Source organism: Rattus norvegicus, chromosome 16 (genome assembly GCF_036323735.1).
Source record: "Rattus norvegicus strain BN/NHsdMcwi chromosome 16, GRCr8, whole genome shotgun sequence".
Taxonomy (NCBI): Eukaryota; Metazoa; Chordata; class Mammalia; order Rodentia; family Muridae; genus Rattus; species Rattus norvegicus.
The window spans coordinates 72,763,246-72,786,213 of NC_086034.1; the positions used below are offsets into that span (position 1 = coordinate 72,763,246).

The 22,968-nt window shown below is 43.1% G+C and overlaps 1 protein-coding gene across 1 annotated transcript; it reads left to right on the forward strand.

The window, feature by feature from the left end:
* Positions 1-4,618: 4,618 nt before the first annotated feature.
* Positions 4,619-22,948, forward strand: Fnta (farnesyltransferase, CAAX box, alpha). The gene is made up of 9 exons (NM_012847.2): positions 4,619-4,875; positions 6,965-7,050; positions 9,241-9,355; positions 12,508-12,612; positions 14,304-14,430; positions 17,247-17,395; positions 20,724-20,786; positions 21,962-22,133; positions 22,341-22,948. Exons 1-9 carry the CDS (start codon positions 4,676-4,678, stop codon positions 22,455-22,457), a joined length of 1,134 nt encoding a protein of 377 aa, NP_036979.2. The 5' UTR covers positions 4,619-4,675; the 3' UTR covers positions 22,458-22,948.
* The last annotated feature ends 20 nt before the right edge of the window (positions 22,949-22,968 follow it).

The window sequence follows — 22,968 nt, forward strand, 5'->3', positions numbered from 1 at the left end:
CTTAACAGCTTTTCATGTGGATTAACTCATAAGGGAATGGGGTATATCTAATCATTCAGGCATTTTAGATTGTTATGTCTCAAGCCAGGACAGGAAACAGAACTCAGATTTTATTCATTTGGCCAAAAACAACAGTTCTGGGGCAATACCTCCGTCAATAAAATGCTTGCCACACAAGTATCAAGTCTTGAATTTGAAAGCCCAATGTACTGACATAATCCCAGTGCCAGGGTGGTAGAGTCAGCTCACTTTGGCCTAATCAGTGGGTACCAGGCCAGTGAGAGACCTTTTCAAAAAACAAAGTTAATGGCTCCTGAGAAACAACCACCAAAGTTGACCTTGGCCTCCACCCCCACACACATGCTCACATATGCACAGAAGTCATGTAGCTTGCAGATTAAATGGTAACAGTATGTAAAAGCAGGCATGATTTGCCAGGAAAACAGCCTTCTTACAGGCCTCAAGAAAGGCAGCCTCTCTCCCTTTATTATGGCATCTTGAATCAAGGAGAGGCATCTGTGTCACAGGCTATCTCCCATCCCCAGGAGTTTGGAATTCCCCCTACTTAGAATTGATGCTATACGGAAACTGGGGTAGTAAAGAACCTTACTTGGAGGTCCATCTTCAATAAACTTCAAGCCTACCAATTAATGTCTAAGTAGCTACATAATTTGTTTACTGTAATCAATATCTGTTCAGTTTTCCCACTGTGACAGTTTGTGACTTAAAACTGCTACGATGTGTGTGAGCCTCTCTTAACTTTGAACCAGTATCCTACTGTTTGCAGTTAATAATGTCCTCAATAAAGCACTTGCCTGAAGGATGACCTGTCTTACTGTCTCTAGTGAGTCCTGTCCTCTCTTTATCCTTGTTAAGTGTATTTATGTATGTGATTTTTAAAGACTCACATACATCATCATCTTTTCATTTGTATTATACATGTACGTGTATGTGAGAGTAAGATATCTGTAGAGTCCATAAGGAGTCAAAGGATCCCATGGAGCTGGAGTTAGAAGGGCGTATGAGCTGCCTTATAAGCACTAGGAATCACACTCAGGCAAATACATAATTTTAACCACGGAGGTATATATCCATCCTTAGACCAGAGTTCTTAAAAGCAAAAATTTTTTTTTGGTTCTTTTTTTTTGGAGCTGGAGATCGAACCCAGGGCCTTGCGCTTCCTAGGCAAGGGCTCTACCACTGAGCTAAATCCCCAACCCCTTAAAAGCAAAATTTAAACATGATTTTTTATTTAGAGTTATGTTAGCGTTGAGGTGGAATAGACAGGTAGAAAAAAAATTACAGGGACATGAGGAAGAGCACCTCATGCTGAAGTCTTGACCACTGTGAATCAGGGGGCTGAAGAAATTGGTCCACAGTTACAGAGCCGGGGTTTGATTCCCAGCACCTACATGGCAGTTCGCAGTCATCTGTAACTCAAGTTCCATGACATGCATGCTGTACTCGGACATGCAGGCAGGCAAAATACCCATGGATATAATAAAAAAAAAAAAAAACCCAACACAGCATTTGTGGTAAAAGTTGACGACAAAAAGAAAACATTTTATATAGGAAAAAGTCCCAATAAGAGTGTTAAAATGGGGCTGGAGAGATGGCACAGAGGTTAAGAGCACTGATTGCTCTTCCAGAGGTCCTGAGTCAATTTCCAACAACCAAATGTTGGCTCACAACCATCTGTAATGGGATCTGATGCCCTCTTCTGACATGCAGATATATATGCACAACACTGTGTGTATAATATATAAATAGATCTTTTTTTAAAACGTGTTAAAATGGCCACGGGCATGCAGAAAACCTAACTATACATGGCTCTTCTCCTTTCCCAGCTGTAAACTTGTCATTTTCTAGGACTTCCAGAAACTCCACTAACTATATAAAGACATGTCTTATCTCCCTTATCTCCTGATTTTAGTATGTTGTAGTCCCTTCAGAGTCACCTGGGAGCCACTCCCTAGTCTATCAAAAAGGAAAAAAATGTCCTTCTTAGCAACTCTCTGAGATATTCCTTGACAGCTACCAAAACAGTAAATACGTTGTCTTACAACAATTCTGTGATGAAACACCAAGACCAGGGCAACTTATAAAAATGAAAAGAAGCATTTAATTGAAGACTCGCTTACAGTTGCAGTTCATGAACACTGTGGCAAGAAGTTTGGTGGCAGGCAGGAATGGTGCTGGACAGTAGCTTAAAGCTCGAATCTATCTTCTTCAAGTTGCAGGCAAAGAGAGAATGCTCAAGACTGGGTGTCTTAGTCAACACCCTATTGCTGTGAAGAGACACCATGACCAGGACAACTCTACACACGGTACACACGGCGCGCGCGCGCGCACACACACACACACACATATTTAATATACACGAATAACACTAGCTGTCTTCAGACACACCAGAAGAAAGCATCATATCCCATTACAGATGGTTGTGAGCCACCATGTGGGTGCTGGGAATTGAACTCAGAACCTCTGGAAGAGCAGTCAGTGCTCTTAACCTCTGAGCCATCTCTCCAGCCCAGGACAACTCTTTAAAAGGAATGCATTTAATTAGGGCTGGCTTACAGTTTAGAGGTTTAGTCCATTTTCATGGCAGCATACAGGCAAACATGGTGCTGGAGAATAGCTGAGAGTTCTACATCTCAGGAAGGCAGCAGGGAGAGAGAGACACTTCGTTTGGCTTGAGCACTTAAAACCGCAAAGCCCACCCCCAAGTGACATACTTCTTCCAACAAGGCCATACCTCCTAATCCATCACAAACAGCTCCACTAACTGGGGATGAAGCATTCAAACACGAGCCTATGGAGACCATTCTCCTTCAAACTCTAACGATCTATGAAAGACAGCTATTAACAACCATGCTGATTAAGCCAATTAAAAGTTTTAAGTCCTTTTTTATCTATGTCAGACCAAGGGCAGGCTTATGCCTCTGAAAAGTCTCTTGGTGCCCATGCTAGGGGATACAGAATTCTTAAAGACGAAAACCACAAAGACCATAATTTATATCAACATTAGATGAGAGAATAACTTTCAAACATGTATTCCTGGCAGAGCATAGTAATTATTTTAGGCACAACATGACAATTATCCTTGACATAGCTTTTCCAGTTATTTCAGTTTACTAGTCCTTTTGATTGATACATCGAGGCCATAGAAATCCCAAACATATTGTCAAGGCAGATGTGACCGTTGCAGGGAGGAGGGTAGTGATCTGAGAACTGTCTAAGCGAGTGAAGTGCAGTCAGAAGAGGATAGCCTCACCCTAGTCATTTCAAAGTCACTGCTGCTAAGATACCTCTCCCTTGGAATCTCCTGGAAACTGTTAGATAAGGATGTGAGAGGAAGACTTCCTCTGTTATAAACATGCACCAAATACATTTCAGATAAGCGGAACTTTTATTTGCACTAGAAAACACAAATCCATTCAATCCTAGTTACCCTAGGTCTTAAGGGATGATCCAGGGAACAAAGGGAATTTCTTACAAGTTCCCCCAAGGGTGGGTGCTCCCTTACAGCACATAACTCAAACACATATACACATACAAGTAAAGTAATGAGTAAATAGTAATTTTAATGTTTAAAATTATATAGTGTAGGTTTTCCACTTTTTGTTTATCTTGGCAGGGTGGGTGTAGATTAGTAATCTAAGTCCTGGGTTTGATCACTAGCACAGGTGCGCCGAGAAACTCAGGACAGAAAAGTTGGTTTGACTGGTAACACCTGTGGGCTGTTAGGATGCGGGGAAACTTCTGCTACGGTCACATACCAACCTCTGTAGGAATCACAAACCTTCCTTTTCTACCTTATAAAACCCCCCAAGGCCCCAAAACCATCCTTGGTTTTTTGCTAATTAAAGGACAATGTGTTTCTAATGACATCAGTCCCTTTTTATTTTGTTCCCACCTTGGCTCAATCAGTCCTGATTTAAGAATCCTCCCTAGAATATACTCTGACCAGTCACATTCGGTTTTTGCACTGCTGTGAGTGACCCCTGTGCCTGTTTGATATAGTAAATATTTGTTAATTGACTATATCTATCCCCTATAATATTTAGAAAGGAGCATCCCTTATGCGTATTGCTCGCACAGAATCCAAACTTAATTCCAAAGACATCCCCTCCCCGGGTTAATAAAATGCTGATTTGTATAAACTCGTAGCATTGAAAAACATGTAAAGTGTGAAAGAATGCAAAAGGCCCTTTCAAGGTTAAAGTGGAAACCTGAGGGGTAAGAGAGGTGGCTAGGTGTGCACCGTTTGCAAGTCTTCACATCCCTAAGATAGTTCAAAAGAAGGGGGCAGCTGGGGATTGGCGATGGTAGCTCGGTGTCAGAGCACATGCCTAGCATGTGCAAGTCTTCGGGTTCCATCCCGAGCGTTGAAAAAAGAAACAAAAGCAAAGAAATAGAAAAGTTACCCAAAGAATACCACTGATTATCAGGAAGCACCTAAAGGCCTCTGAAGACCTGCGGTCGAGAAGGGCCCCTGGAACTACAGCAGCGAGTACAGTAAGTATCCTGGCCTGGCCAGGCCTCCGGGCCGGGCCCTCTACCCCACGCCTCTATGGTAGGACCCGAGGAACCGGAAGTGGGCCACGCCGGGGGCGGGGCGGGCCGCGGAGGGGGCGGGGCCTCCACCACCACCTCAGCTGCGGACGGAGGCGAGATGGCGGCCACTGAGGGGGTCGGGGAATCTGCGCCAGGCGGTGAGCCGGGACAGCCAGAGCAGCCGCCGCCCCCGCCTCCTCCGCCGCCAGCACAGCAGCCGCAGGAAGAAGAGATGGCGGCCGAGGCCGGGGAAGCAGCGGCGTCCCCTATGGACGACGGGTTTCTGAGCCTGGACTCGCCCACCTATGTCTTGTACAGGTAACGCCCTCCTGCGGGCCGCGGCTCTTGAGGTCGGGGATGAGCTGTGCTGCCGAGGCTGAGATGCGAGCGACGCCGCAGCCGGGCGGACGGGGGCGCCCTCCGAGTCCGCGCAGCCCCGGGTGCCGGGCTGGCTGTGGCGGCGCTCTTCCGAAGCTAGGGTGCGGTGACACTTCCGTGGTCCCGCAGTGCTGCCCTGCTGATAGCCGTACATCATTTGAAAGGCGCCCTTTTGACAGTTTGCTGCGGAATAATTTAATTTAAACGGCTAGATTTGCTCTTTACAAACGCTGTCAGGGCTTTGCATGCCTTCTGCTGACTGGAGCGAACTTTCCTTCATCTTTGCCGCTGTGCTCATCCCTCCTGTTCTTTCCTTTCAGTGTTCCCTAGTTCCGTGTCAGAAAGTGTTTTCTGTAGCTCTACCTAAACCCTTTAGATGACTCGTTTACCATGTTTTCATGAATGAGTGAAAGGCATGCAGAGCTTTCTGTAGCTGGATGACTTCAGATTTATTGTGGGGTCCCATAGCTCTCAGAACTTTTCTCTGATTTGTGAATTATGTTCTTGGGATGACTGTCTGATTTCCGAAAGATTAAATGACAGTGTTTTCCATGACTCTCTCCAGACTATAGGTTTTATATATATTAGCAGGTAGGTCATTCTTTTTCCTATATTCTTACATAAGGGATTCAATTTCAAGGTTAGCTGTATACCACAAATGTCTGCTCTCAGTAACTGATTGGTCTAGAGAAGAAAAGAGTGTAAGTAAAAGAAGTCTCCATAAGCGCCTGTTATTTCAATGTACTGTTGTTTTGAGACTGTCCCCTGGATTTTTAGAGTGCTTACAATATGCTATGCAGGTTTTAAGCACCCAGAGTACCCATTACCTCATTCTTTCTCAAAGTGGCCTTTCAAAGTTGACTAATAAAATTGTCTTCATCTTATAAATGAAGAAACTGACATCCAGGCAGATTAATGACTTTCTTAATGTCACACGGGAAGTTGTAAAGCTAATATTCCGGCTTAGGCAGTTGTCAGATTCCAGAACCTTCTCTCACTCATGCTAGGCAGGCCTCATCTCACGTCCCAGGCCCTCTGCCTGTGAGTGACCCTCACAGGCCACTTCTCAAGTAACAATAACTTGTAATGCTTCGTCTGATGGGGGGGTGGGGAATTGAGGTATCACACCTAGGATTAAGGTTAGTTCCTACTAAAATTCATATTTTAAAAAAATACTAACTCCAGAATCTTACTAAATGAATGAGTGAAGCTAATTTTTAAGTTAAAACGTGGATACTTTCTAGAAGACCACATTTTGCCACACCATAAATTTAAAATTCTTGATTTACTAATTTTTTTTTATTTATTTATTTTTTTGGTTCTTTTTTTTTTTTTTTTTTTCTTTTTCGGAGCTGGGGACCCAACCCAGGGCCTTGTGCTTCCTAGGTAAGTGCTCTACCACTGAGCTAAATCCCCAGCCCCTATTTTTTTTTAAAAATAAGTGTTTTATGCCAGTTGTTGGTGGTGCACACCTTTAGTCCCAGCACTTGGGAAGCAGAGGCAGAAGCAGAGGCAGGTGGATCTCTTGAGTTCAAAGCCAGCCTGGTCCACAGAGCACATTCCAAGGCTCCACTGAGAAAACCTTGTTTTCGAAAAACCAAAAAATAAAGTATTTTACTTTATGCGTGTGCCTGCGTGTATTTTCTGCAGTGTGCTCTGCTCTCTCTTGGAGTTCAGAAAAGGGGATCACATTCCCAGGACCTGGAATTATGACTTCAAATCTCCATGTGGGTGCTTTGAACTGCACTCTGTAAGAGCAACCCATGCTTTTACCTGCTGAGCCATGTCTCCAGCCCCTTACTCATTTCCTTAATCCAGAGATGATTTCTGCTTTATCTTAAAAATTTTAATATATGAAGCAAAGTGGCAGAGGTTTGCATGGAAGAATCCAATGATTACGTTATGATCTCCATTTGATCAAATGATTGTTGCCAATTAAAACCAAACAGAAATAAGAAACAAGAAAGCACCAGAATTGTTTTCCTTCTAACATGTTTGAATATAATCATGGGGAAATGTCTATTTACAGGGACAGGGCAGAGTGGGCTGACATAGACCCAGTGCCCCAGAATGATGGCCCCAGTCCAGTGGTCCAGATCATCTACAGTGAAAAGTGTAAGTTTATGTTTATTAGGAAGGCTCTGTACGTTGAACTTTTCACAAAGTTGAAATTTACAATCGTCTAACAAGAAAAGTGGGAGGTTTTTGTTTAATAAAAACCTGAATTACTTTGGTGAGTTAAAATGTCTTCTTTGTCATTTGTCTTCATATTTTCTTCAGGGGATGGAGATATTCAAAGCAATGAATGTTACATTATAATACATAATAGCTATTATATGGTTGTGCTTTAATTTGCATTTAAAGTATAACAGATGAATTACTGTTTTATTTAGAATAAGCTTTAGTTGTTCACACACCAGCATTTTAAAATATATTTTAGCTATGTAGTGTTAGCCTCAGTTGAAATGTATGAACTGAGGTTTTCTTTAACAAGTAGCCTATTCTTACCATGAATGTGAACTCTTCTGTAAATAGGAGGTCATACAAATGTTGATTGTTCTTCTAGGAAGGGTAAATAGATGAAGTGCTATTTTTGGAATTTTATGTGTTTGTATGTTTGCATGTGTAAATTTTCTACTCTCAGTTAATTCTTTGTTTTCTAAGATCATTTCTTTTTGCAAAAAAACAATTATTCGTTTACTGATTATGAAGTAATGGTAACAAATATTTGAAAAGGAAGAACAGTGGTACAGGGGTTGCCATATATCAAGTATGAAAATGTAGTACTAAACAGTTACTACTGTTCTACTAGTACAGAAATAAGGATCATAAGCACTGAAAGTAGGCCTCAGTATATGTGAGGTAGAGCGTGTGACTAAAAAGTGTGTTTCATGCACTCTTCAAAGGCTTTGTTCTGTTGACTATGGGCTTAGATAAAAGCATACTTATATCTTATTGATATAATTTATATTTTAATGAACATAAAAATGAATTAAAGGTGAATTAATGTTCTGAAACAAAAATAAATAAGCCATATGCAAATGTAAGAGAATAATCTTTGGGTAGGGATGTAACTCTGGCAGAGCACTTTCCTGGTATATGCAGTGCCCCTGGATTTGATCCCCAGCAAAACAACAAGCAGATTGTCCCTGGTCAAGAGACATCTTCATCCATTTCTCGGGGAAAAGAAAAGATAAGCAAAGAAAATAATTTAGTTCTATTGTGATGAAGGCATGATTAGATTATATATAAAGTACTCTATTAAGGAAAATTTCAGAGTATATAACTACATGAAAATGTTTTCTGAAGTATTTCCACATAATATTTCTCAAAGAAATAGAAATATTTACACAGAAATATTTACATCAGTAGTAACCACACATCAACCAAACCCAGGTCTTCAGTAGGAGCAACAAATGCTCTTAACTGCTGAACCATGTCTTCAGCCCTCTGAGAGCAGCTTCTACCTATTCTGGACTCATTTTGGCAGATGGCATGAGGTAGGTGCCAAAGACATGGCTGAGTAGCTAAGAGCAGAGGACCTGAGTTCGTTCCTCCGTGCCCACATGAGGCCGCTCATAACTCCCTATAACACCAGCTCCAGGGAACACTCTCTTCTGGCCTCCATAGATACCTCTACACACAGTCACACATGAGTGAAAATAAAAGTGAGTCTCTTAAAAAGAGAGGCGTTGGAGGCTGAGAGCATAGACTTGGAGTCTGACCACTTGGCATGTTGATCTACTGGATCTTTATCCATGAACATATTAGTTAACCTCTGTGGTCAACACCCATAGGAAAATGCAAATGGGGACAGGAACAGCAGTTCTTGTAGGGAAAACTTACAATCCCTATAACCATTGAGATTTAGATCTTGTTTACAACATGGATTTTACATAAGGCATTTGGGAGATTCAGTTTGGCATTAACCCATAATACTTGTGGTAAGCATGATTAGACTTATGTAGCTCATGTGTTGTGTCTGTGACATTGAGCATTGTCTGAGTGGCTTTCAGTGTCATGTGCATCTGCTGACGTGGTACAGAGTTGTAACCCTAGCACTTGGGAATCACGATGGACAGTTCCAAGCTAGCCTGAGTTATAGAGCAAGTTTGAGTCCAGCCTCGTATACATGAGACACTATCGCCACAAATTAACACAGTAATAAAACAGCCCAGCCACCCAGCTGTTTAACTGTCCTTTCTGGTATATACATGATACACATGCAAAGACCACATACATGTGCAGTGGAGTTCTAGTGTTAAACAGGAAGTGACCCTCACACACTGTGTGTTGTGTCTCCAGTTAGAGACGTCTATGATTACTTCCGAGCTGTTCTGCAGCGCGATGAAAGAAGCGAACGAGCCTTTAAGCTCACTCGAGATGCTATTGAGTTAAACGCAGCCAACTATACGGTGTGGTAAGTTACTGTTTGCATTAATATAACATAAACATTAATATTTACTGCTAGCAGGTCTTGTGTTTTGAGTCCAAGTGACTCCTTTCTTAACTGTACTCTAATTTTCATCAAAATAATAATTCACATACTTGCCCTCGAGTCTACTGAATGAAAACAACAGTCTGTGCACCAGTCCTTTGTGCTACAGAACCCATTCCCGCTTTCTTGAATGGACTTCTGTGTACCAGATAACACTGTGTTACTGTTCATTTTGCGTTGTCGACATAATTCTTTCTATGAGAGATACAGAGTCAGCTGTACTTCTCTATACCACAACGGGTTACGCTCCTTGCTCTCCATGCCTCATAGGAGAAGTACATGTCCTTTCATAGAGGGCCTTCGGTTTCCATTTTTCTACCGTATGTTTATTTGTGGCTATGTGTTCAGTGCACATACACATCACAGCCCGCCTTGGGAGTCGGTTTCCACCACGTGGGTCTCAGGAATTGAACTCAGTCTTCAGGCTGGTTACTGTCCTGCCCCTTTACCCTCTAAGCCACTTCACCAGCCCTGTGTCTGTTTTTTAAAGCAGATCTAACGTAGCCCAGGTTGACCTTAAACTTAGTAGGTAGTTGAGGAAGATTTGTGATGCTTCCATATCCACCTCTTGGGATCTGAAGTTACAGGCTTGTGCCCCGTGCCTAACAGCATCTGTGCTAGCAGCATTCGTTCTGTCTATGTAGGCAGCTAAGATCGCTGGTTTTGTTTGGTTTACTTTCCTGTGTAACAGTAAGTAATTCGCTCCCAGACTCTGTGACATGTAAATGTGTCATACTCTGGTATCTCTTCAGACTGTATAAATCCTTTGCCATTTACTATTTTGTTTATTTGTTTTTAAATAAAAAACAAAGGCAAAAAACCCTAAACAAACAAAACCTCCAGGTCTCACTATGCATACCATGCTGCCCGCAAACTCAGAGATCTGCCTGCTCCTGCTTCCTGCCCCTGCTTCCCCTGCTCCTGCTTCCCCTGCCCCTGCTTCCCCTGCTCCTGCTTCCCCTGTTCCTCCTTCCCCGTTCCTCCTTCCCCTGTCCCTGCCCCTGCGCGCGCGCGCGCACACACACACACACACACACACACACCCTGCCCCCCATGTTGAGACTAAAAGCATAAACAATCACACCCAACTCTTTTCTTGATTTACTTTCTCATTTTTGCAAAGCACATCCTTGAGCCAAAGAAAGCTTAGAGAACATTGTGGAGAAAAGTGTTTAGGATGTGGCTGGAGAGATGGGTCAGTGGTGAGAACACTTGTTGCTTTTGTTTATTTGTTGTTTGGTTTGGTTTGGGTTTTCAAGATGGGGTTTCTCTGTCTAGCCTTATCCATCCTGGAACTCTCTATAGACCAGACTGGCCTCATAGCCCTGCAGCCTCTACCAGGATTACAGGCTTGCTTGTTGCTCTTAAATAGGACCCAGATTTAGTTCCCAGCACCCATGGTAACTCACAAGCATCTATAACTCCGTGTCCTCTCTGGCCTGCGCAGCCAGTGTGCGCATGCGGTACATAGGTGTATATGCAGGCAAAACATCTAAATAAGTTTTTTTTTAAAAAAGGTTATTTTTAAGTTTAGATGTATTTAAAAGTGTTTTGTCTTAAAGCCTTTGACTTTACTAACAGACTTCTACATTGGAAGCCAAAATCCTTCAAAATTTTGCAGTTTCCTATTTTTTTTTTTTTTAACCTCAGCTGTGAAAAAAATTCCCATTCTTCTTTTAAACTCTTCTTTTAAAAATGTATTTGAGGTCGGGCTGGAGGTTGGCTCAGTGGTTAAGAGCACTGACTGCTCTTCTAGAGGTCCTGAGTTCAAATCCCAGCGACCACATGGTAGCTCACAACCATCTGTAATGGGATCTGATGCCCTCTTCTGGTGTGTCTGAAGACAGCGACAGTGTACTCATATACATGAAGTAAATAAATCTTTAAAAAATGTATTTGAGGGGCTGGGGATTTAGCTCAGTGGTAGAACGCTTACCTAGGAAGCGCAAGGCCCTGGGTTCGGTCCCCAGCTCCAAAAAAAAGAACAAAAAAAAAAAAAAGAAGTATAAAAGCAGGCTTATTTGGGAATGACTCCCAGGTGAGACAGAGAGAACTCAGAGAGGGCAGAAAGACAGAAAGAGGCAGAAACGGTGAGGGGAAGAGAGAGCAAGTAACCAAAATGTCTCTGTTACATAGGGAAGAGTCTCTGGGAGAAGGGCAGCCCAACCCCTGAACTGGAAAGTTTATGGCAGGGAGTGGGGTGTGCCAGCCATACCCTGTATTAGGTAGGGACTGAGAGATGCTGGGAGAGCCTGGCGGCCAGGTCTGTTTTGATATATTAAATAGGCCCCTCAGCTGCTTGTCCTGGACTTGAAACCTAACCTCCTTAACGACTGAGCCATCTCCCTGAGCCTTGTCTTGACCTCTTTTAAGTTGTAGTTTCTGTGATCTTCTGTCCTGTCTACCTCTGGATTGACTCTTAGCTGCATATGAAACCTCCTGGGCTATCTTATCTTGGTTGCTTTTGTTGTTGTCATCTTTGTTTCTTTTGTTCAGTTTGTCTTATTTTGTTTCTGGAGACATAATCTCACTGTGTAGCCTTGGCTGTCCTGGAGCTCTATGTAGGATAGTCAAGACTCAAGAGTTTTTACCTGCTTTCTGAGGGTGGGGTTAAAGGGATGTGCCAGCATGCCCTGTAGAAGCCTTATTCTATTTGAGAGAAACATTTTGATGGTGATTCTGAATACAATATTTTTATAATGTTTATAATATTATTAGTAGTATATGTATGTAAACTGTAGCCTATAGAAAGGGAAGGGTTTTATTTTTTATTATAGAATCCAGACTATTACCTGAAAATAACATTTTAGTTATTCATCTTCCCATTCCTTAAAGCTCAAACTTAATTCTTCTGTTTTGGATTTGTTGTGGGCCTCTCTGCTTACACATGAACTGCTCCATTACTCCAGTTCTAGATGTATGAATGTGGGCAGTAACAGGCTCTGAGATTGGCCACGTAAAGTAAGTAGCAGATGTTGTCTGTGCACTGTATTCCTTTCTTGCAGCTTACTTGACAGTCTTGCTAGGCGACTCCTCTGAACTGACGAGACGCTGTGTTTGCTGTTTTGCCATAGGCATTTTCGGAGAGTTCTCTTGAGGTCGCTTCAGAAGGATCTGCAAGAAGAAATGAACTACATCACTGCAATAATTGAGGAACAGCCCAAAAACTATCAAGTTTGGTAAGAGGAAAGCAAGAAGGAAGTATGTCACTCTGCTATAGCATTTGGCACTAGGAGCTGAGAGTTCTTTATCCATTGAGTGCTTTGCAGTCAGACTGTTAGCTGCTCATAGGATTGTAAGGTTTGATTTGTGGAGCAGCAGTACTAGATTGGGAAAAGTCTGAAAATGGTTTCCTAGTCAGTATGAAATAACTTTCTTATATTCGATACTTTACAGTCATCTGAATGTTTGATAGTTTTGTAGGTGCAGGGAGACAGTAACAGTGTCAAGCCGAGAGTGCATAAAAGCCAGCTGTTTTTATAGCTCATTGTGAACATGGCGTCGGGGTTCTCCATTTTGTTGCAGACGGTGTGAATTATAATGTAGAGATTTTGTGGAGGGAGAACAAGGGACAGAAGCAGAAAAGGAGAAATGAGGGGGAAAGAATGGACTAGAGTTCGGATAGTGCTCTTCCCAGAGACAGCAGCCTGAGTAGCAGACCGTGGCACTCGTCCTGTGTGTGCTGGGGGTGAGTATGGGGTAGGCGCAGGAAACAGAAACCCTGTGAGCAGAAGAATGTGAGGAGGCCGTGCACTCAGGGACATGCATATAGCTCCATCTGACTACAGCACATTTCAGGAGTCCACTGATAGAGATGTGGGCTGCCCATAGGGCAGTGGTTCTCAACCTGTGGCCATGACTTTTTTACAGGGATCACCTAAAATAATCAGAAATATCAGGCATTTGCCTTACAATAGGATGGGCAGTGCAAACCTAGGACCTAACTAGTTGATTTCTATTAAATTCTCACTGATCAGGAGAATATTGTATTATTGTTATGAGAAGTCAGTTTGGTAAAACTTACCTAGAAACCTGAGAAAAGGGAATGTTAGTAGTAGTCAGTGACTTGGAGAGTTTTAACAGTAAACTCAGAAATCCTTCTTTCTAGGATTTTCTCCATATCGTGTGAAATGAGTCTTTGAATGTCCCCTGTGGTGCTGTTTACCTAAGCACTAGAGTCTCCCGATCAGGGTGGCCCTGCTCAGGAGCACCTTTCACACGTGCAGCCCGCACACTGGACGAGTCACACTGTTAACACTGGGGATGTGTCTGTTTCCTGGTCATATGGGGATGGAGCCCAGAGTCTCACATGTGCTAGGCAAATGCTCCATCAGTGAGCGAACTACCCAGCCTCTGGTGCATTTTTAATTTCCAGTGTGTGTAAGGAGAATTGTGAAAATGGAACACAGTAAAAAAGTATTCTAACACAGAAATTGTCTTGTGACGGAGTTGTAACTTGTCCTAGTTACACATTTTCTAGGGCAGAAGTAAATAAGTTCTGCTTACCAACTGGTAGCATGAAGAGGTGCTTGTATGGTGGCATTCTAAGCATAGTGTTGATAACTGACTATAAGTAGAGACAGAGTCTGTTCATCCACACACAGTGCTTCAGAACTGCTGCACAAAGGCCTGGGCTGTGAGATTACTGCAGCTGCAGGTCTGGTTTGAGAGACCTGTGCCCTAGATACCTGGTTGTGCACAATCTGTCACTGTGCCTCAACTCAGTGCTGGAACTCTGTCACTGTTAGCCTTTCTGGTAGCTTTGGGAATTGGGAATGAGCTGGTGTTTTCTGAATTCCCTTTCAGCTCACTGAGTGCGGCTGGTGTTAGCTCAGAGTTAACCTACACTTCCCCTCTCTCCTCTGCTCAGGCACCATAGGAGAGTATTAGTGGAGTGGCTGAAAGATCCTTCTCAAGAGCTCGAGTTCATCGCCGATATCCTTAATCAGGATGCAAAGAATTACCATGCCTGGCAGCATCGACAGTGGGTCATTCAGGTATTGCCTTTCTTGAAGTCTGTGTGAACGAACAGATGGGCATGTGTGACTAAAAACCCATAAAGTAAAGGTGCTCGAAGCCTGACATCCACCATGAGGTCACCTTTTGTAATCTCTCTGGATATATTGGTGAATAGTTTCCTATTAAAGAAAATTAATAGTAAATTTTAAAGAACTTTTAGATTAAATTTACATCATTATCTCCTCTTTGTAGCCCTGGCTGGCCTGGAACTCACTCTATAGAACAGGCTCAGAGGTCTGCCTGCCTCTGCTTCCTGAGTCCTGGGATTGGAAGCATGGGTCCCCACACCATCACAGTTAAAAATATATCATTTAAAAATTTAAGCGTTTTTATATTTAACTAAAGGAGTTACAGTTTCTGAGGTTGTTCAATAGTTGTATTTTTTTTTATTTTAAAAAGTCATTTTGGGTAAACAGATTTCATGTTGACCAAGTTTGCCTTCTATGTAGCTCAATGTGATCTTGACTTTCTGACCTTCTGGCCTTTGCTTCCCACGGGCTGTGGTTCCAGGTTGACGTCATTGCTCTCAGTTTCTGTGGTGTGTGGGTTATCCCCAGTGCTCTGTGCATATTAGTCAGTCTGCCTGCTGGGCTGTACCCCAGACCCTGCTGTCTTCATTTTCATTGGAAGCTGTAATCAGCTGGGCATGATAGCTTTATACTTCTTCTTTTTTTTTTTTTTCGGAGCTGGGGACCGAACCCAGGGCCTTGCGCTTCCTAGGCAAGCGCTCTACCACTGAGCCAAATCCCCAACCCCTGTACTTCTAATCCTAACACTCAAGGAGGCAGAGGCGGCAGATCTGAGTTTGAAGTTTGAAGCAAGGCTGGTCTACATAGCAAATTCCAGCGGGACAGGGTGATAGATAGAGTGCAGCTGTGTCAACAACAAAAGCAAACAGGAAATTGTAATGACGTCAAACTGTGTGTCACCCATGTCTGTCTGCTAACAGAGCAACCTAAATACAGTGTTACAATGTCTTTGGAAAGCTACTCACACAGTAGGTTTTTTACTGAGTTGTCAGAGGTTCTAAATGACAAAGCATTCCGAGAGACCCGTCAGTTATATTGTAGCTTTAAGTTCCTATAACTGAAGTACAGAAGTTTCTCCTGTTCTTACATTCGATGTGCATGGTTTCATGTTTTCAACCCACTCTTTGGGACGTAAGATTATTTTCAACTATAATAATAGACAAGTGATTTCTGAAACTGAAGAAAATCTGTACATTTTATATGCTCCATAAAATCAGAGAAATAATATATCCCCTAGGATATTATAGCACATGCCTGTAATCCCAGCACATGGGAGTAGGATTGGGAAGATAAGATTCAGGGCCAGGGGGTTGGGTAGCTCAGTGGTAGAGCGCTTGCCTAGCAAGCGCAAGGCCCTGAGTTTGGTCCCCAGCTCCGAAAAAAAGAAAAAAAAAAAAAAGATTCAGGGCCACACTGGGTTACACAGACCCCGTCTCAAACAAGAGATAGGAAGAAGAACTAAAGGAACAGAATGAGTGTGTTGTCAGTTTGAAAGTGATGCATACATATCCTTACGGTTATATGACAGGGGCTGGAGCGAGGGCTGGGGAGTTAAGAGCCCTTGCTGCTCTTGCAGAAGACCTGAGTTCGATTCACAGCTCCAATACAGCAGCTCAAATGTAACTGCAGTCTCAGGGGATCTTATGCCCTCTTCTGGTCTACACACACAGGGCAGGGCACACAGACATGCATGCAACCAAAACATTCATATACATGAGAATAAAAACGAAGGAAAAAATACTTAAAAACTTATGTAAGTCAGTGTTTCTCAGACAGTGGTGTTCGGGGTGGTTGGCAGTACTCGGGAGTGCTTGCTGTGTGGCCGCAGGAACAGTGCTAGCCCTCACTGCTCATCAGCACAGAGCTTTTCACCAAAATACTATGACTTTTAAAATCAGGGACCAGCTTAGAAATCCTTAATCTTGCTAGTGTCAAATAAGAAATAAAAATACATTCGCTTTTTCAAAATGCCTTAATCATAAGGTAAAACTTGACATTTAAATATAAATGTCTATCTTTCTGTTTGTTTAAAGGAATTCACTTTTTAAAATTTACTTGTTTTAAATTCTTTTTTTTTTTTTTTCAGAGCTGGGATTTAAATGTGTAGCCCAGGCTGGCCTCGAACTCGTGATCCTCCTGCCTCTGCCTCCTTCAGCAAATCCTACCGGTGTGCGCCACCACAACTGGCAAAATTTACTTGTTTTGTTTTTGAGACAAGGTTTCAATCTGTAGCCCAAAGTCTTCCTAAATTCTTGATCCTCCTGCCTCAGCCTCCTGGATGCTGGGATACCTGATATGTGCTATACCCTGTCTGTGTGTACATCTGCAGTGCTGCTCTGTACTTAATGTTACATATTAACTCCAAATTACGTCATCTGTGTGCGCGTAATGTTACTCAGTCTTTCACCAGTGAATTTGGTTGATGACCTTTGTTATTTCCCTTCTAAGTTTCCTTTTACTTCCGTTTGTTTAGTTTATATCTTTGTGGGATCTATACTCAATCTCTTCTCCCCGCCCCCTCCTCTTTCTTTCGGACAATGTCTTATGTAACCCAGTTTGGCTTTGAATATGTGTAGCAGGGAATGGCCTTGAATTTCTAATCCTTCTACATCTGCCCCTGGATGCTGGGATCGCCGACTGCTCGCCACCATGATAACCCCTTCCCTTCAGTGCCACTTTCTTAGCTTTGCTGACATTTTGCTTGTTTCTTTGTTTTTGTTATTTTATAAATGACAGAGCATTTCTAACTGGATTTTTGTTTTTAGGAGTTTCGACTTTGGGATAATGAGCTGCAGTATGTGGACCAGCTTCTCAAAGAGGATGTGAGAAATAACTCTGTGTGGAACCAAAGACACTTCGTCATTTCTAATACCACTGGCTACAGTGATCGCGCTGTGTTGGAGAGAGAAGTCCAGTTAGTATCCTGTGTTGCTCATTCCCTCATTAAAAATTTGCATACCTGTCAGATGCTGGCACTGACACTGGGCACTCAGATGCTGCAAAATCAATACTTTCCTGGGCCCTACAGACCTTTCCCAGGCCTTACAAACTCAAATGGGCAGATTTGGGGAAAACACATCCAGGATGAGTTTGCATGGAATATGTGTGTTGCAGGCTCTTCAGTTTCTTAACCTGTTGTTGATTCTAGAGATTGTGAAGAAATTGATTTCATAGTGCCAGAAAGTTTCATTTTGGATCTGTTCTCACTAAATTCTGTTGCATTTTAGATAGAAGTTCCCAAAGGCCAAGTTATTCTTGTGAGCATCTTGGCTGGGCAAGTGCCTGACTGGAGGTGCTGAGTAACACACTAGTGTTAAACAGATGACCCTAGGCATTGCCAGATGCATCTGCAGTGACAAAATCACACACGCGTGTGCGCACACTAACAGGTGTGTGTAAAACTGTAAGAGCTCTGAGCCAACTCTCCTCAACCCCTTTGTAATACAGGGTCTTGCTCTGTAGCCCAGGCTGGGCTAGAACTTGAGAGCTTTGTACTTGAGTGCTAGGATTCTGGGAATCCACACACCCAAGGGGCTGTTCATGACCCAACATAAACAGTGAACGTCCGTGGAGGAAGTTCCGACTGCTGTAGAGGGCACCATTGCTTTTTTCTTGTGGAGTTTTTTTACCAATCAGAATCCTTTAGAGTTTCATACTATGTATGGGTTGACCCAAGTTGTAGTGAGTGGGTTTTAAATATTTAATATTTCTTACTCACTGTGTTTTCACTGGGTTAGTTTTTAAAAGAGCTAAAATACTGACTACAAAGCGTTTGGAAAGTTGACGTTGGTCTCCCTTGAGGAGATTGGTGGCCTCTGCTATTAAAGACAAATAAACAAGATGCTCAGTTTGTCAGAATTTAGGTGTATTTCCTAAAGATGGCAGAATAATATTTAAAAAGTAATAGATGTATTTATCAGGAATTCATGGTATGTTAATTGGAATTTTAATGCTTAATATAGGAAAGTATGTAGATCTGATTGTAGTTTCTTTATACTTTTCCCCTTTTTCCTATAAAAGTAATGTAGTATGTTTATTGGAAAAAATTAACTGTCAGGTTTAAAGACAAGACTTCCCTTTTCTTGAGCTGGAGCAGTAGTTTAGAGGGTAAAGCACTTGCCCAGCATGTGAAGAGCCGTGAATCTGGTCCCCAGGACACTGTGAAGCCAAGTGTGGTAGGGTGCACACATGTGTCCTTGGCACTTAGCTGATCCAGGCAGGAACATCAGACGGTCAAGGTCATCCTTTGCTATGTAACAAGTCCTAGGCCAGCCTGGGCTACTTGAGATCCTTACTCTAAAGAGAGAGAGAAGGGAGGCTGGAGAGATGGCTCAGTGGTTAAGAGCACTGACTGCTCTTCCAGAGGTTCTGAGTTCAAATCCCAGCAGCCACATGGTGGCTCACAACCATCTGTAATGGGATCCGATGCCCTCTTCTGGTGTGTCTGAGGACAGCTACAGTGTACTCATATGAATAAAATAAATAAATCTTCAAAAAGAGAAAAGAAAGAAAAAGTGGTCAAAAGCTGTCTAATTCTCACTGTAGAATAAGCTGCACCTCTGTCTAGCCTCCCAAGCTTTGTGAGGACACTGCAGACATTTATGTACAGCGTTTTCTGCCTGTGCAGAGGGCTGTTTGTTTATGAGACGGCCTCATGTGTCACACACTGCCTTAGAGCACAGTACACGCACTGGTTCACTTTCTCAACTCCAGTATTCCTGCCTCCACCTCAGGGCTGGAACGACAGGCCCAGGCTACACAGCGGGGCTTGTTTACTCCTGTTTTATTTACTGTGTCTTCGCTCTAGTTCTGTGCTAGTACAGTCTGCTGCTGTAGGTTAAGTCTATTTTACCTAAATTACTTGGGACCATTTTTGCTTGACATTTTGGAATACTGGCATCGCGTTATAATTGATTATTAATCTTATATAAGATATTATAAGATATACTCATGACCAGTTTTATTTTTATCCTTTGTAACTTCCATAACATTTTTCTTTCTTTTTTTTTTTTTTCTTTTTCCTTTTTTTTTTTTTGAAACAAGGTCTCATTGAGCAGCGGTGGCTGACATGGAACATACTTTGTAGTCAAGGCTGGCATTGAACTCACAGAGACCCCCTGCCTCTGCCTCTCCAGTGCCGCCATTAGAAGTCTGTACCATCACCCAGTTCCATGGCATTTCTTTAAATTTATTTATTTTTTTTATTATTTTTTTTTAAGATTTTATTTTATTGTATATGAGTACACTGTAGCTGCCTTCAGACACACCAGAAGAGGGCATCAGATCTCATTACAGATGGTTATGAGCCACCATGTGGTTGCTGGGATTTGAACTCAGGATCTCAGGAAGAGCAGTTGGTGCTCTTAACCACTGAGCCATCTCTCCAGCCCCCTCCATGGCATTTCTTATAGCTCATAAAGTGACGTCGATCACTGAGACTTTCTTAGGCATACGTTGACCTTTGACTCACTACCCCCAGTTGCAGTGTGAATACAAGACAGGTCTTTTAGCTAACCTTCTCTTCAGAAGGAAAAATACTCAATATTCTTTTTTTCTTTCAAAAACTATGTAGTTGTTTTGAGGATCCAATCCAAAGTAAAGTCTTTTAAGACTGATTTTGTGTGTACATGTACCTGCACATGCTACATGTGTACAGAGACTAACGGCTTCAGGGGAAGCTGGGAAAAGAGGGATAGCTTTCGGTCCCCAGCTCCGAAAAAAAGAACCAAAAAAAAAAGAGGGATAGCAGATAACTGTGAGCTGCTGGACTTGGGTGCTCCGGAAGAGTAGGAAGTCCTCTTACCCTCCAGGCCATCTCCAGCCCTCTGTCTGTCTTCAAAGGAAAATCCCAGATGTTTATTCTGCGTGTGAGTGTTTTGTCTGCGAGTTCGCCTCCATATCACCTACTTGCAGTGCTTGAAGTGGATGGAAGCGGTCGTTGGATGCCCTGGGACTGGAATTACAGACGGTTGTGATCTGCCGTGTGCATGCAGGGAGTTTGGGAGAGCCAGTGCTCTCAGCTGCTGAGCCATGGCAACAGCGCCATGTCTTAGCAGGAAGCAGGGCGTTGAGACAAGTTGACAACTGCACAGTTAAGGACGCTCTTCCTGGGGTTGGCACTCCAGTGGTAGCAGGAGCCACTGGCAGGCAGAAGTGAGTGCTGACAGAGGGAAAGGGGAAAGCTGCTAAAACTGTGTCGACTTGACCTGTTCATTTAAACTTCTGTCTGTATTTTCTTACAGATATACTCTGGAAATGATCAAATTAGTGCCACACAATGAGAGTGCGTGGAACTACTTGAAAGGGTAAGGCACTGACTGCGCTTACTCATTTGTCACCAGAGAGCCAGGAGCCCACTGCTAGTGACAGCACGGAGTGAGCTCCATAAGCAGGCTCTAAGGGGCGTGAGGGAGTTCTCCGGGTCAGCACAGCTGATAGTCAGAGCAGAGTGTGGTTGTGGTGACCCTAGGCATCGTGCCCTCTGTCTTTCCCTTCCCACCCCCAAGAACACAGCACAGAGGGAACGGCAGTGTGTGTCACTAGGATTTACAACTCGTGCAGGGATTTGCTTTCTAAGTGCTGAAGTCTTTGTTTCAAAGAACGGAACACACCATTCATGAGGGCTCAGTATAGCTGGGCAGCATAAACTTGACAAAAAGTCACTCAGATGGGTGGCCAACCCTCCCCCTTCAACGTGTCTTCCAGTGACAAGTCTTACTCCTAAAAAGGTTTCCGAGGTTTGACCCTTGACCCAGCCTAGCTCCTCAGCCCACAGACCATACCTGAGGCCCAGTCTTACTTGGAGATGTGGCATGACCTATAATCCCCTAAGTAGCTGAGGTGTGGAAAATTACCTCAAAAACAAGGAGAGATGTCTCTCTTGATCTTTTTACCTCTCAGAGGAGTTCTTTTCTTTCTGCTTCAATAGCATATGTCATGGAACTGAGTTATCATTGGTTGTTTTACAACTTTCTTGGGTGGATCTGGTTTATAGCAGGTCGCTCTCAGACCGTGACACTGACGGTGACTTGAGCTTCTTATTTTCTCCCTCCACTTTCCAGATGCTGAGATCACAGATGTGCACCACCGTACCTGGGTTGTGCACGGCTGGGCAGTGAACCCATGGCCTTGTGCACGCTGGGCAGGCACTTTGCCAACTGAGCCACATCCCCAGTCCAACTTCATTGTATTTTAAGTTAATTTTTTTTTTCCAGAGCTGAGGACCGAACTCAGGGCCTTGTGCTTACTAGGCAAGCGCTCTACCACTGAGCTAAATCCCCAACCCCTTAAGTTAATTTTTATTCAACTTTAAGTCTCCGTCAATAAGGCCCACACTGTTTAAAATAAGTTTTCTTCTTTTCCCATCTCACTTGTTCATAACAAGTCTTCCCTTTTGTGCCTGAGGTTTACTTTCTCCTGATCTCTGTGTGTGTGTGTGCTCTCTCAGAATGGAGTTTTGTTTTGTTCTGTTTCGTTGTAGGATTTTGCAGGACCGTGGTCTTTCCAGATACCCTAATCTATTAAACCAGTTGCTTGATTTACAACCAAGTCACAGCTCCCCCTACCTAATTGCCTTTCTTGTGGATATCTATGAAGACATGCTGGAAAACCAGTGTGACAACAAGGAGGACATTCTTAATAAAGCACTAGAGGTGAGTTCGAGTGCAGCAGGGTCCTCACTGCCTCACCCGCTGCCACCGCTGCTGCCACATCTCCCGGCGGCTCTCGGCGTTCTTTCTGATTTGGGGTACCACTGTCAGTGTGTAACTGCTGTATGGTGTCTCCTTTGTGCAGGAACCACCTTACATTGATATAAGCCCTTGAGAGGGAATTAATACATTTTTATTTTTCATTTTCAGTTATGTGAGATTCTAGCTAAAGAAAAGGACACTATAAGAAAGGAATATTGGAGATATATTGGACGGTCCCTCCAGAGTAAACACAGCAGAGAAAGTGACATACCGGCGAGTGTATAGCAGCAAGAGCGGCTGGAAGAAGTGGACAATGCTTTCTAAGGCCTCTTATTCGGGAGTGTAGAGCGGTTAGAGCGGTCATCTCATGCCTGTGAGCTAACGTTGTCCAGGTGCTGTTTCTAACAAGAACTAAGGATGACTCCTGTGTGCTGACGCTGTTCAGACTAGCTAAGAGTCGATTTCCTAAAGCAAGGTCATTGGAGGGGAGGGTGAAGAAAACTTTCCCGTAAAGGAACTACTGCTTTTGTAGTCTTCCCAACATTTAATCCAATCCTGTAGAATCAGCATCTCCTGAAAGACATGGTGCACGGCTGTGTGCTGGGCGTGGCTAAGGGCAGCTGTGTCATGGGTTTGCAGTCATGGGAACCTCGGAGCGCTGCCCGGGACTGCATTGATGATTAGGGCTGCTGGCCTCACCCACAGGATCTTGCTATCACTGTAACCAACTAATGCCAAAAGAAAGGTTTTATAATAAAATCACATTATCTACAAACAGCTCCATAGTGCTTGGTGT

What these genes read in the sequence shown, in the direction of transcription:
- Fnta (NM_012847.2), top strand. Translation starts at nt 4,676, where the DNA reads ATGGCGGCCACTGAGGGGGTCGGGGAATCTGCGCCAGGCGGTGAGCCG. An exon ending in CCCAAAAACTATCAAGTTTG is followed by an intron (nt 12,613 to 14,303) that starts GTAAGAGGAAAG and finishes TCCTCTGCTCAG; the next exon opens with GCACCATAGGAGAGTATTAG. An exon ending in ATCGACAGTGGGTCATTCAG is followed by an intron (nt 14,431 to 17,246) that starts GTATTGCCTTTC and finishes TTTTGTTTTTAG; the next exon opens with GAGTTTCGACTTTGGGATAA.